The sequence below is a fragment of the Venturia canescens genome, chromosome 9, assembly GCF_019457755.1.
Source record: "Venturia canescens isolate UGA chromosome 9, ASM1945775v1, whole genome shotgun sequence".
In the NCBI taxonomy this organism is placed as follows: Eukaryota; Metazoa; Arthropoda; class Insecta; order Hymenoptera; family Ichneumonidae; genus Venturia; species Venturia canescens.
In genome coordinates, this window is record NC_057429.1 from 12,681,848 (window position 1) to 12,696,563 (window position 14,716).

Below are 14,716 nucleotides of genomic sequence, written 5' to 3' on the forward strand. Positions count from 1 at the left end.
GGGAGACATCAGGCTATAGGAAATAAAATACTACGACTTCATTCCGTTTAAAAAGTATATTTATTCAGGTGATTGAAAATGAGAAAATTTCAAAACAAAAAAATGCTGTCTTATTGATTTAATTCCATCAAATTAATTATTCATTGATAATCAACGAAGTTTTTTTATTAGAAAAAGTTGTATTGATAGTGAAAGAATATGAAAATGGAAAATATATTCCAAATTTAGTCAACCGCCACACAATCTACGCACAATTTAATTTTGTGCTCTTCGCATATGACTCGGCCGCACTTCGTACAGTACGACTGACTTTTCCGATCCTTCGACCTCGGGCATAAGGCACATCTACCTTGTTTTTTATTCACCTGCCTCACCGGAAGGTCTTCTTCGTGAAGAATCGTCTGGATATTTAAGCGAATTTCTCGGCGCAGAGCGGGAATCTTTAATCTCAGCCGCAGATGTGGTTCCACTAAAGCTTGTATTAGCTCCTTCAAGAAATCTTTCCTTTTCTTAGGAATAATAGCTGCGTTGAAATTGTGTAATATCATCGCATTTATACCTCCTTGATCTAAAATCGTCATCCAGATTCTCATGGGCCACCTGAGAGTTTTCCGAGCCGTCGTATATTCATGGCACAATTGAACGAATGAATCAGTATCTCCTTTTGTAGTGTTGTAAAAGTGGATTATTTCCGGCTTCTTGGTCTCGGGGTTGATTGCATCGTTTTCGTGTAAAGTTGAGAGCACAATCACTACTTTATTTTTTTTCGGAGTGTGGGCCACCAGAGTCATTTGTCCATCAAACGCGAACTTCGACGATTGCACAGATCCTGGTCGTTTGAAATCTTCCGGGATTTCTCGTTTGTTTTTTCGGAGTGCTCCCACCATCGTGATCGAGTGTTCGCTGAGCATTTTCTTGAAAATTGGCACTGACGCAAACCAATTGCCGCAAGTTATATGCCTTTTAGATCCGTGCAGTGGCTCTGTCAATTTATGTATATAGTATGAAGGGACACTCTCAGTTCCAGCAGCTATAACTTTTCCAACATATGGCTCAGCATTGAACATGTAAAACGTTCTAGCATCATTTAACATGAAAATCTTTATGCCACATTTATCAGGTTTGGATCTATTATAAACTTTAAAAGGACACCGTCCACGGAAAGAGACCAATTGTTCGTCGATTGTAACGTACGAAGCTGGATTATAGTTGAGCTTACAATTTGATAAAAACTGTTCCCACACTTCGCGAATAGGAGCAAATTTGTCGGTTTCTCTTCGTTCAACTCTCGTGATCTTATCGTCAAAACATAAATTTTTTGAAATGAACCAGAATCGGTTACGTGACATCGTTGATCGATACATGATGGAGCCATACATGGGATCCCATAGGTCTTCAGTATTGGTGTGCGATGTTTTCTGCATACCAGCAAAATAAAGCAGTCCGAAGTATGCTTTTATTTCGACAATATCAATGGTGCTGTAGGTGCGATCACGATTTTCATCGATTTCAAGCGCATCCCGGTAACGTCTAATTTCTTCGTTCGTATGTACCACAATTTTTTCAATTAACGAATCGGGAAATAACAAATTCCAAAATTCAACAGGAGTTTTCAATTGTTTTGCCGCTCCGATCGGACCTGGCAAAAAAGATGTCGGAGTATTAGATCTACTGCGAGATTGTTGCCGAGGTGCATCGAACCACTGGTGGCCATCTTTTCCACGAACAATATTCGGTCTTCGACCACGTTTTGAAGATCCACCATCACAAGTTGCCGTTTTTCCACATTTTGTTTTTTTTGTCGGAGGCGCTTGATCTTCCTGCGCACAAACATCCGATTCACTATCACCGGTATCGTCCTCCAAATCGCTCCAAGCTTCCGCGTGGTCCTCTTCACTTTCCGAGGGAATATCTGGCGCTTCAATTCTCTCTTTTTCCCTGAGAGTGTTCATAACCTCCGAAACGGAGCGCAAATTATATCGCTGAGACATTTTCTGTACAAATAATTATTTTTATTATCATTATTCTAATTTATAAATGATATATTTGGATATTTTCCGCAGATTGCTCAATCAAATGTTATATAAAATTTTGATTTGAAAGTAAAAAACTTACGTTCAATCAACTTGCCGTACAAAATTCAACGCGAACTCACGACTGGGGTGCGCACACACCCCACTCACAATTTAGAAATACACTGCGTGACTATTACGGACGTACTAAAGCTGCGACCGACCTGACACTACTATATAATGTTCAAATTGAATTATGGTTCATATTAGCAGTCGATAACGTCGCTTGTTGGGACGAGAGCGTAGTTTGAAGTGCGCATGGGGTGTGCTCACACCCCGGTCATGCGTTCTAGGGTTTTCGAATGACTAGTCCACAAAGTAACTGAATAATGATGCGCAAGTTGATTAATTTTCCTGAAAGCCGTTAACATTTTTTTCATTTCTCAATCATCTGCCAAGTTTCAAGCTTGTGACGAACTGTTATTCGAACCTCCAATCTTCTACAGACTACAAATTCTACAGATAATGTCACGAAGAGTAGTTTTTCAACTTCCTACTACCGACAATATCATGCTGCTACAATTATGGCGCTTACAATTTCAAATCAGATGTATGAATTGTCTTTGTTTGAAATCGAATAACATTAAAAAATAGGTCAGCACTGTTTATTTGTACTGTGCCTGTTCTCGCCATATCGAGTCATACCCATCTTAGTTACAATAGCGTTTTTAGTGTTTTCAAGACTCAGACCCGCTTAAATATTTATTGATGTCAAAAAACTCTAGTAAATCGAATTTTTATGAAATTTGCACTTTAGTCACTAAATTTACTCCTTTTTCTAGATTTTCATGAACTTTACAAGATCGAGAAATTCATCTTCTTCGACCCAAAAAAAAGTCAACTTATCTTCTTCCGTTAGTCTCAAGGACCTTCCGAAGACCGGTTACAAACTTCTATTTTTTAATAGATAAATGTGGGAATTTTTTCATGTGAATAATTTTTTAGTTTCCATTATTGCTTATTGAAATTGGTCAGACGCTGGAATTTCGATCACTCTCCAGCTAAATGTTTCATTAAAATATTATAGCGCATTGAAAATCTGTCCAATAGACCCACGAGGTCTAAGATACTTAAACTTATCGAATGGCTACACAGCGGCATAAAACTTATGCGCTGCCGAATATATACGGTAAATATTGTAAACAATGTAAATTAGTTTAGTCATCCAAAAAGAGAGGAAACAGGATTTGGTTTTTAATCTAAACTCTATCTAGAATGGACTGAAAACAGATCGCAATCTTCAAGTACAGAAATTCAAAGTGAAGGTAGAATTAAATAAATATAATTTAAATCATTATAGTTCAAATCATAGTAAGCTGCAAAATTTGGAATCATTCTATAAAAAAAATTCTAAGTGTAGAGCAGAAAACAGGAATCCGAATAAACCTCCGACTGAAGATGGCCCCGTTAGACGGTATTTTACCACATATTCTCCCCATCATCGTTGCGGTTGTTTGATTGGTGCGCTGGTCCGTATTTCTATCCCCACCCTCGTCCTTGATCGCGTGCGCTGGTCGGAGTGTCTGCTGATTTATATAGGACCGCTTGTCCGGCGACCATCATTCTTCTCGTGGCTCAACTACGACGAACAAATAAAATCAAGTGACTACATCATGCCGCCCAAAGCCAGTGGTAAAGCTGTCAAGAAAGCCGGCAAGGCTCAGAAGAATATTACGAAGACTGACAAGAAGAAGAAGCGTAAGAGGAAGGAAAGCTACGCTATCTACATCTACAAAGTACTTAAACAAGTCCACCCTGATACTGGAGTTTCCAGCAAGGCGATGAGCATCATGAACAGCTTCGTCAACGACATTTTCGAACGTATCGCTGCTGAAGCCTCTCGTCTCGCTCATTACAACAAGCGATCAACTATCACGTCTCGGGAAATCCAGACCGCTGTTCGACTCCTGTTGCCTGGTGAACTTGCCAAGCACGCTGTTAGTGAGGGCACCAAAGCTGTCACTAAATACACGAGTTCGAAGTAATTGCTTCCTAAAACCAACAAACGGCCCTTTTTAGGGCCAACAAACTTTCAAAACGTAGTTCAATATTCACATTTTAATTCTATCCTATTTTTCATATTGGGTTAAATTTGTCATGTTTGCCGCATGGTCAAAAACAACCCGTTGAAATTAAAACTTTATCGTACTTTAATAAGTTATATATTTTTTTTTATATTTCGCTAATGTTATCAATATACTTGCTCGTTTTCAATTTTGTACCTCCGAAAATATTAAAATAGTTTCTCATTTCAAATAGAATCCTGGTTTCTTTTACTCTATAATATAGATACCATTGAAAAACTCGGTCGAGGAAGAATTTCAAGAGTAAATATAAGATTGCTTTTATTTCGTCCAGGCATATTCACGCATGGGCTGGGTTCCTTTCTCCACCACTTCTGTCGAAATAGTAATTCAACGTGCTTAATATCAAAGGGTGCTTATTGAGCCGGTTAATTTCTCAAAAATATAAGATCGAAAACGAAAAATGCCTTAGAGTCTCTGAAAGGAACAGCAGCACAATCGCCAAGTCAGGCCCCGAGTTCCTCGGAAGTTTGCATTGCTTGAAGTATTTCTGCTCTGTCTACGATTTTCAATGTTGTCAAACAGAATGACTACCCACGTTTAACGGTTACATTTTATACGCTGTTGTTTGAACAAAAAAAATGATAATTGTCGAAGATATGCAAAATATTGTATAGAAATCTAACGAGGAAAAACGATTTAATTCCGCTCCAGGATATTCAAAAAAGATGTTCAAAATTTTCACTCGTACTCTCGGTTTTTCGACACCTGCGCCAGCTGTCAAGTTCGGAAACACTTATTATGCCCATACACGATTACATAGAAATACCTGCAATACTCATCATAATGAGCAAATATTTGTTGAGAAAAAAAATGAATTTTTCAAGACGATAAAGTGAAACTTTTTTGAAAGGCGCATAACTCCACCTTTGGTCGTATACAGGCAGTCGGGAAACCAATAACAATCCTTGTTATTGTGAAGAAAAGCTAGGAAATTCTGTGTCTATCCGTTTCTAAAGTACTCATTTCATTTGAGATCACGTATTAACCATATTATTTCTTTTGAGGATTTACGCCACGTAAATTGCAAGCGGAATTTTCGTACTTTCGTGTTGAATAGTTAAGATAATGCACGTTTTCTGTTCGAGAATCCTTCGTTACAAGTAGAATTAATTTCAAATGCATCTAAATATAACTGGTTAATTGTTGACAAAGCATGGATTATCAGCAATGGTCTTGCGCTCTACTGCCGACGTTTCACAATACGTTCAAATTTCGACTTTTGAGGAAGCCTAAATAAAGAAATAAATATAATTATTCTAAATAGTTCGTATTTCGTTTTGTTTGCAAGTCCAGCAAATCTAACACGACACAACGAGACACAAAAGTACTTTCGATGTAACGGAAAGGATATCACTTTTTCTACGTTACAATTTATGACGACTCCATAAACGTGACATCACGAATTTTAATGCGTATAGGTTTTTCATTGCTCATCCAAGCCAAGACTCCAATCGAGAGAGGATGACCTTATTGAGTTATTGAGAATTCCTTCGGTATGACTATTGTCTTATTATTGAAACTCCACTTTAGCCCTATTCCAAATCAGAATCGAAGATTTTGCATTAAAAAATCTTCAAAAAATTCGGTGAAGTGATTGAGGCATAAAAATGACTTCTTTTCTTTTCACTACAGAGGGCTCATAATCAACGATTTTTTTTCCAGATTTTTCTTTCGAACTGCAAAATCCCGAAATTTATATCTGTTTATTTTTTTAACGAGTTTAACAACTACCACGAGATTTGGCATTGGAATTGACGGTCGGAATTCCATAATTCAATAGTATAATGTAAACCTAGTTTTTAAATCAAATTTTTTCAGGGAGATCGAATTGAGCCGATGTTTTTTCGTGTCACGTATCAACTTGGACCGCAAAAATCTTTACAACGGGATAAAAACACTTGAATAACTATATATTAACAAAAGCGTTAAAAAAAATCACATAAATAACAGTGAAAAATTGTTATGTCGGTGTGGTTTTTGGTTGACACTTCGGAAGTACTGAAGTCGTAAAAAGGAGTCGAAATATTCGATGAAAAAATAAGTTTATTAAAAAAAAAATTACACGGACGAATAATGTAATTATTTGTTTCTCCATTTTGATAAATATCAATACGATGGTAATAATGTTAGTAAGTGATAAATTGATTATAATAAAAGAATGCAGATGTTGTGCCTACGCACTTTGCCCGAAAATAGTCAATTTTTCTACAATGCCCGATGTTTTGAGGTAACAAAGACGCAAAATCTTTAAAGTTGAATATTGAGGAACCGATAATCAGTGAAATAAATTGGTAAAAATAAGTAAAAGTAGTGGAAAAATGATGGAAAAACTAGAATTAGATACCAAGAAGAATGTCTAACAGCAACCGCCAGAGGCACAAGAGCACTCGGGCCTCTCTCCATGGTACGCGCTCCGCAATGAAGTTGGTGGCCCTCGGCGCTCCCGGACAATCATAGTCAAAGTAGTGCTCGAAATATTCGTTTGAAAATCGTCAGAGTTATACCTGCGGCTTGAACCTACTCGTTTACAAATCTAATTCATCAACTTCATCGAAAATGACGGACAAAGTAGCACCAGTGGCAACGCCCGTGTCCGGAGCAACATCCGTGGCTTCGAGTGCATCGCCGGTCAAAGCAAAGTCTGCGGTGTCGAAAAAACCCCGGGCTAAACCCTCGCATCCTAAAGTGGCGGACATGGTGAATTCCGCAGTCAAGGAGCTCAAAGAACGCGGTGGATCTTCTCTCCAAGCGATCAAGAAATACATGACCGGAACCTACAAAATCGACGCAGAGAAGCAAGCTCCGTTCATCAAGCGATACATCAAATCCGCTCTCGCATCTGGAACTCTCGTCCAGACCAAAGGCAAAGGTGCTTCTGGATCGTTCAAACTTTCGGCGTCAGCCATAAAAGCTGCAACTGTCAAGCCGAAAGCCGTTAAAAAAGTTGTCAAGCCTAAAACCGCTGTGAAGAAAGCTCCAGCTGCCAAGAAACCAGCAGCTGCGAAAAAAGCGGCAAGTCCAAGCAAACCAAAAAAGGTTGCAGCGAAAAAACCAGCGACCGCGACGAGTGAGAAGAAAAAGACGACCAAAGGACCAGCGGCCAAGCCACCAAAGGTAAAAACCACCAAGGCCAAGCCTACGCCAAAAACTTCACCAAAAAAAGTCAAGGCTGCTGCACCTAAAAAGGTCAAGTCAGCTGCTGCCGCTTCACCAAAACCCAAAAAAACCGTACCCAAGAAAGCTTCAGTCGCTAAGAAGTGAATTACGTTGTCACTTCGGGACAACAAAACTCGAACGGCCCTTTTCAGGGCCACCACATTTTCAAACGTTGAAACATTCCTGTCGTTAAGTCTACTCTTAGCATTTTATTTTCCTATGAACTCTATGAACATTTATTTTCAGCATTTGAGTTCTTGATATCGGATTTTTTCGTTACATGTTTAGAATCTCATCGAAATTTCGGAAAATGCTCTCAGTCAAGATCGCATTTTAACCGTGAAATTCATTATACGGAGACGAGTAAACATGCGGTCGTCCTACCGACGAGAATATGCGTAGTTAGACTATGAATTTATTTCATATCAATTATTTAGTAATAATAATAATAATGATGGGAATGAACAAAAGGGGCTGGGAATGGCCGAGTTAACTCGGAGCCCTTTTATCTGCGTTAAAACATCCGAATTAAGTTTAAATTTGCTGTGCTGGAATAATGAAGAAGTATTCATTTCATTCATTTTACTTTCTATTGGGTTCCTAGAAAGTGCTTTGATCATTTCGTTATTGAATTGATTTTTTATTACTATTTGCTATAGATGCTATATTGCACCATTTTATACGATGAGAAAACTGCTCTTGAATACAAAGAGATGAATATTTCATTGAATCTAAAGTTGAATATAATACCGTCGAGTTTTCCTCTGGAAACGTCGATTTTTCAACATTTCAGTTGATAAAATATTTTCAGTTAATTACTAAATAACTTTGATAATATTAGCTGCCTCTATAAAGATTCCAGGGAAACTTCGAAAGGCTATAACCGTTCAACAGCCGTTTGTTCTCGATCTTCGCATGCGTATATTCATTCTCGTTGAAATATCGAGAATAGGGTTTTGTAGACAGAAACGGTTATACGCGGGGAGACTAAACTTCGCCACGAGCAATAAAAAGGAGCTCGAAAGCAGAAACGAAGTAACGGTTGCCGAGAGGCCCAAAATCGATTCCGTAAGAAGGTAGATAATCAGAGAACCTCGCAGCTGCGAAAAGTACTACGCAACAAGAAATAAAACTCCGTCCAACTGTTAGTCTGGTATACTCATCGAGACTCGACTATAAACATCTTCCAATATTTTTCATATTATTCGGTTTGAACTTTCGAGCGGAGCATCCGTGCATGACTAGTAATCCACTCATTTCCTGTTCAAATGCAATGCAAATAAAAAATTATTCATAGGCAACTAAAAGTGTGGTGGGAACTTGTTGAAATTTTCGTTAAATTACCGTCCCTAGTTATTATGAAATCAAGATCTGCTCAGTTGATAAAGAGCAATCCATGACCGAAGGAATATAATTTCGTCGAAATAACGACAGTATGTATTTTATAAAAAAAGTGAAATTTTGAACAACTATTATACCGTTGGACGATTGATTTCAGTAATTTGCCACCAGAAATCAAGAATGAGCGAGTTTCTTTGAAAAAATGCTTATTTTGATGCTATTAAAATGAACAAAATTCATTAAAATTATTATTTTTCGAAACGTATCGGTATTTTTATTCACGCGTCTCCATGCCTCGCAGTCGACATCTTCGCGGAAGTCTCGAAGGAATTACCGATATTGGCTTCCCAAATCGAGCAGTTTCATCATCCCCATTACAATGATATTTTATCCCCGATGAATTTCCGACCGTTACGAAGGGTGCTTTCCCAACACATCACATACATGTTATTTTCATATTATCCATGCAAAATAACGATTGATTTATACGCGTGAAGGAACAATTAAATAACATTCAAACCCCTAGATTTCATACGTCCTGGTATCAAATTATCCCGAGTGTAATTATCTGTTTTGATTAATTTTTCATTTTTTATTATTATTCATTCTGAGTGTAAGCACTTTCGGTCTCGGTTCAGCCTTTTTTATTTAATTACCGTTCCCAATGCATATCGTGTTATACCCGCGATTACACCACACGATGATGCGCTATTTTATATGTGATGTATAATAGTCGTATTAGATATATGTACGAATAAAAATTATTTCTTGAAATATTCAGCTAATAAATGACAATAAATATATTAAAAATTCACTGCTATTCTTATTTATGAGTGCAGAAAGTTCTAGTACTTTGAAGATATTCATTATTACGTATCATTCGATTATTTTCGTATTGAATATATAAAATCGTAATTGTCACTTCTCACTGTTCGTTGGTCGTGAAAAATCGTGACGAAGAAATCCGCGTTATAATCTAAAGCAATTAATTATCACGAGTTTTAGTTTGTCTTCGTACGGAAGTTGCTTCACTCACAAATAAATTTTGAGCAAAGGTTGAAATACTTATTCGCTCCTTCGTACCGAATACGTGACCATGGTCAATGCAGATGAGGAGGAATTTGGTTTTAACGAAACGCTTAATCCGTTTCGTCGAATCGACTCTTGTTTCGCGTTTTTAGTTGAAATTTGAATTTTCATTGCGCAATTACATGGAATCGAAACTCTGATTTTGAACAATTTTCAACGCAGTGGATTGGAGCCGGGAGCGCGAAACGAAGCCAGGCTTTTCTAGGCCCCATGTCGTTTTAGTGGTAATACGCGCTACGAAGGGCATTCGAAGATGTCACGAGGTTGACCAAAGGCAAAACTATAATGGAAAAGAGTGTTTTCAAGGTCGTAAAAACTAAAGTATTAAACAACAGTGCATTGATAACGGTAAAAATATTGTAGCGGAGTTGTCGTTGATAATTTGTATGTCTGACGTACTAAAGTCCGAAAATGAAGGTCGAATATGGTATGAAAGAATAAATTTATAAGAGTTTTTTCAATGCACACGGATAATTTGATTATCCTTTTTTTGATTGATTGATTCGTTGTTGCAACAACGTTGATTAAAATAAACGATAAATAGTTAACAACATAAGAATGCACGTGCTGTGCGAACGCACATCGCCCGAAAGAGCTTGGTTTTTCAATTCTGCTCGGTGTGTACAGCCGATAAAAAGGTTTAATAACGCAGCTGGAATATTAATGAATCGATAATAAAATAAAATAAATGGTTTGAGTAAGGAAAATTGGAAGAAAACTTGGTGGAAAGCTCGAGTTTGATACCAGCGCGAGGGTCTAACATCGATTGTCGGAGGCACAAGAGCACTCGGGCCTCTCTCCATGGTACGCGCTCCGCAGTGACACGACTAGCATGTGCGTCATTCGGACACAATCGCAGTTACAATACCACTCGAAATTAACACAAAGAAATCTCTTCGGTTTCGATCTACGGTTATAGAAACGTCATTGATCGATCATATACTGAAAATGACGGACAAAGCAGCACCAGTGGCAGCGCCGGTATCCGAAGGAGCGACCGTTGCGTCGAGTGCGTCACCGAAGAAATCTAAGGCCCCCTCGACAAAGAAACCGAGGGCGAAACCGTCGCACCCGAAAGTTGCCGACATGGTGAATACGGCGATCAAGGAGCTCAAAGAACGCGGTGGATCTTCTCTCCAGGCGATCAAAAAATACATGGCCGGAACGTACAAAGTCGACGCGGAAAAGCAAGCCCCGTTCATCAAGCGATACATCAAGTCTGCTCTTGCGTCCGGTGCTCTTGTACAGATCAAAGGTAAAGGTGCTGCGGGATCGTTCAAACTTTCGGCCTCAGCCGTCAAAGCAGCTACTGTCAAACCGAAGGCCGCTAAAAAAGTTGTCAAGCCTAAAACTGCTGCGAAGAAAGCTCCGGCTGCGAAGAAAACAACAGCTGCGAAAAAAGCGGTGAGTCCAAGCAAACCCAAAAAGGTTGCAGTAAAAAAACCGACGACCGCAACAAGTGAGAAGAAAAAATCCACCAAAGGACCAGCGGCTAAGCCACCCAAGCCAAAAACCACCAAGGCCAAGCCTGCGCCTAAATCTCCACCGAAAAAAGTCAAGGCAGCTGCACCAAAAAAGGTGAAACCCGCTGCCGCTGCTTCAAAACCTAAAAAGGCTGCACCCAAGAAAGCTGCTGTCGCTAAGAAGTGAATTACGTCGCTGCTTCGGCACACCAAAACTCGAACGGCCCTTTTCAGGGCCACCACATTTTCAAACGTTGAAACAGTTCTTTCGCTCAATCTTCCCACCCATCCTTATTCACTCATTTTATAAAATTTTATTGAAAAAATCACCGCCACCGTTGAACTGTTTACATAAAATCGCGAATTAAGTTTTCCATCTGGTTTCGAGTTTCAAGAGGAGGAAATTAGATTTTGTCATATTCGCCTATTCGAATCTAAACTTGTAGAAAATACAATTTTCCGCGATTTCGGTTTCGATGATTTTTCGTTCACAATTTTATAGCTTAAATTCAGAAATGCCGGTGATGTTGAATTGTTGCTCTATTTCGTCCATTTCGAATCAGGTCGCTTGGGCGGTGGTATAACTACTCTCTTTCCATCTCCTTAGAATAGATTTTTATTTGAATACAAGATGAAATGATTGTGGGAAAATGGCGCTTCGTTCCGTCATTTGGGAAGCAAAAAATCATAACGAATATGCTGAAAACATTTGAGGAAAAAATGAAATTACTGTATAACACCGAGTTCTTTGCCAACTTCGATGAAAGCATTTACAGCCAGATCAATATCGTCTTTGGTGTGAGCTGCGCTTATTTGAACTCGAATCCTTGCTTTTCCTTTCGGCACTACCGGGTAACTGAATCCGATCACGTAAATACCTTTACCTGTGATAAAATAATATTTATTAAAATAATAGGCATCATCAATGATAAAAGCAACAGTCTACGTAACAATTGACGAACGAAATATTTGTCATAAATCATGCACCGTTGCGGCAGTTCACGAATGACTTTTTGATCGATTGATTCATGAGCTGAGCGATCTTGCTTCACGAGACAATTAACACTTTAGACTCATCGGAAGGTTATGCGAAGGCAAAATTGAAAACTGTCTGGAAAAGTACAGTTGCAACATTTGCATGACATCGCTTATGGTCTATCCTTGTCCCATTTGGAATATTGCAGCAAAAAATTCAGCTGCGCTTATCCAAAATTGATTTACGTACGGAGCATCTTGTCGGCAAAATTCGTTGCTAATTTGGCGTCCCCGAGCATAACGGGACTAATGGGATGATTGTCACCGCTGATGGTGAAACCTGCACCAACCATGGATCGTCGAAATCTCATTGTGTTTTCGGTCAATCGATCCAAAAATGACGACGAGCTGCTTGACAACATTTTCAGGACCTAGAAATATCGAAAAGAAACATGAATTAACGAAATTGGACCGAACGGAATACGGGGGGCTAGTGACATACTTGGATTCCCGTGGCCACAACTGGTGGAGGCAATGAATTCGAAAACAAATACGGTCGACTCTTTTGTCGCAATAAATCAATTAATTCCTTAGGTCCAGTCGTGTAGCCCCCTGCAGCTCCGCCCAAAGCTTTGCCCAATGTTGAGTTTATAATATCGACGGCACCACTCTGATTACAATATTCCTCGGATCCGCTAAATCGAATCAATCGAATGATCAATGGAGCAGGGGCTCATTTCTTGAATATTCAAATTTTCATTCTATGCTTGTATCGAAAGCTATTGAATCGAGAAAATTTCAAGATATTTCTCCGTCAAATTCAATTATTTTTTGTTCAATTATCCAAACAATGAAATTTTACCGGCCAGTTTTGCCGAAAAATCCAGTGGCGTGACAATCGTCCACGAAAGTGAGAGCGTTGTGAGCTTTTGCCAATGCGATTATGTCCGATAGAGGCGCGACCGTTCCGTCCATAGAAAAGACTCCGTCCGTAGCTATGAGGCGCAAACGTGAACCGCTGCTCTCTTTCAATTTTGATTCCAAATCGGCCATGTCTCGATGCTTGAAACTAAAGTGGAAAGAAAAAAAAACAAATTAGTTAATAATCAAATGGAAACGTGCCCAAGAACGAAACAAACGCACACAATCGTGATTCGATCAGCGTTAATTATGGCGTTCGTTACATTTTTTGGATTTCCGATTGCTGCTTTTTCTTTTTTATTCCCATTGTCTTGATACGTCCTTTAAATCGGTTAAACAACAAGTCCAAAGCGATTACCGATATTTTTTTGCTTTGCAGAGTCGAATCCCGTCGATAATTGACGCATGGTTCAATTCATCGCTAATAACAGCGTCGTCCGGCGTCAAAAACGACTCGAAAAGTCCTGCATTTGCGTCGAAACACGACGGATAAATAATCGCAGCTTCTCTTCCATGAAAATCTGCTATTCTTTGTTCGAGCTCTCTGTGTATTTTTTGAGTTCCGCAGATGAATCTTACTGAACTCAACCCCGCTCCATATTCGTCCAAAGCATTTTTTGCCACATCTATGACGTGTTTGTTGTCCTGAAAATAGAGAAATTTCAACAATTCATAAACAAATTATTTTCTAAATAAATGTTCTCGTGAGAACGTGGCCTGAAAAGCGGCAGCGTGAAGAATTCGCGTGATAAAAAATTGGCACAATAAAAAACAAAAATTATTTAAGTGTCACGATAAATTTACCGCTAATCCAAGATAATTGTTGGCGCAAAAATTGAGCACTTTCGATCCATCGGCTAAAGCGATTTCCGTGCGTTGTGGAGACGCAATTATTCTCTCGTGTTTCCATGTGCCAGCGTCCTCGATTGCACGAAGCTCCGGTTTCAAAAACGCCGCAAGATTGTTTGCATTACGCACAAAACCCTGCTTCGCTTTAAATTTCAGAGCTAAACGAACACAGAATTCAAAGTTCTTTTGCATCAAAAACAGTAACTGTGAATATTAATTTGAGGATTATTTTTCCTCAAACAAAAGTCACTTCAGTTCTGCAAAAATTATGTTTTTAGCAAAAAAAAATTATATGATCAGCAAAAAAATATTCAAGAGCTTCCACGTACGTCAAACAAAATTTATTGAAATAAAAAAATATAAGGAATAACATCGTGTCTAGCGAGTTATTTATTTACAATTTATTAAATTAGAAACATAAGTGTCATCGAGTCAGCGAGAATTTGCTTAATTTTAAAAAAGTGAAATAAATACCTGTGACTCGGGGAAAATTCATTTTTGTTCGACAAATGAAGACGCGGACGACGTATAATTCCGTGGAGCAATCCGGCGCAGACTGTTGAGCGATGAGATCGTGCGACGATTTTACATCTCGTAGACCGGTCAAACTTGTTTTCATAGTCGTAGAGGTGGAAAAAAAGGCCTATTCAGGAGGCAAGGGGACCAGAACCGTTTCATCTTTGGTGTGTTCAGCAGACAGTTATACTGCAGTTTTTTCAATAGCCAAATTCCGAATTATTAACTCGAAAATATCGAGGAAAAA

The 14,716-nt window shown here is 38.7% G+C and overlaps 5 protein-coding genes across 5 annotated transcripts; 3 read left to right on the forward strand and 2 right to left on the reverse strand.

Moving 5' to 3' along the window:
* Positions 1–27: 27 nt before the first annotated feature.
* On the reverse strand, positions 28–2,237 carry LOC122416168 (piggyBac transposable element-derived protein 4-like). The gene is made up of 2 exons (XM_043428890.1): positions 2,116–2,237; positions 28–1,994 (listed from the first exon to the last, which is right to left on the reverse strand). Exon 2 carries the CDS (start codon positions 1,989–1,991, stop codon positions 225–227), a length of 1,767 nt encoding a protein of 588 aa, XP_043284825.1. The 5' UTR covers positions 1,992–1,994; positions 2,116–2,237; the 3' UTR covers positions 28–224.
* A 1,160-nt stretch (positions 2,238–3,397) lies between these two features.
* LOC122415681 (histone H2B) lies at positions 3,398–4,307 on the forward strand. Its single transcript, XM_043428033.1, has one exon. It carries the CDS (start codon positions 3,686–3,688, stop codon positions 4,055–4,057), a length of 372 nt encoding a protein of 123 aa, XP_043283968.1. The 5' UTR covers positions 3,398–3,685; the 3' UTR covers positions 4,058–4,307.
* A 2,320-nt stretch (positions 4,308–6,627) lies between these two features.
* Positions 6,628–8,584, forward strand: LOC122416155 (histone H1-like). Its single transcript, XM_043428868.1, has one exon. The coding sequence runs from the start codon at positions 6,716–6,718 to the stop codon at positions 7,418–7,420; it is 705 nt and encodes a 234-aa protein (XP_043284803.1). The 5' UTR covers positions 6,628–6,715; the 3' UTR covers positions 7,421–8,584.
* Positions 8,585–10,621: 2,037 nt separating this feature from the next.
* Positions 10,622–11,602, forward strand: LOC122416446 (histone H1-like). The gene has a single exon (XM_043429398.1). The coding sequence runs from the start codon at positions 10,694–10,696 to the stop codon at positions 11,393–11,395; it is 702 nt and encodes a 233-aa protein (XP_043285333.1). The 5' UTR covers positions 10,622–10,693; the 3' UTR covers positions 11,396–11,602.
* Positions 11,603–11,806: 204 nt separating this feature from the next.
* Gcat (Glycine C-acetyltransferase) lies at positions 11,807–14,587 on the reverse strand. Its single transcript, XM_043429396.1, has 7 exons — positions 14,428–14,587; positions 13,909–14,111; positions 13,463–13,749; positions 13,046–13,252; positions 12,686–12,878; positions 12,434–12,614; positions 11,807–12,092 (listed from the first exon to the last, which is right to left on the reverse strand). The coding sequence occupies exons 1-7, from the start codon at positions 14,570–14,572 to the stop codon at positions 11,935–11,937; spliced, it is 1,374 nt and encodes a 457-aa protein (XP_043285331.1). The 5' UTR covers positions 14,573–14,587; the 3' UTR covers positions 11,807–11,934.
* Between the last annotated feature and the right edge of the window lie 129 nt (positions 14,588–14,716).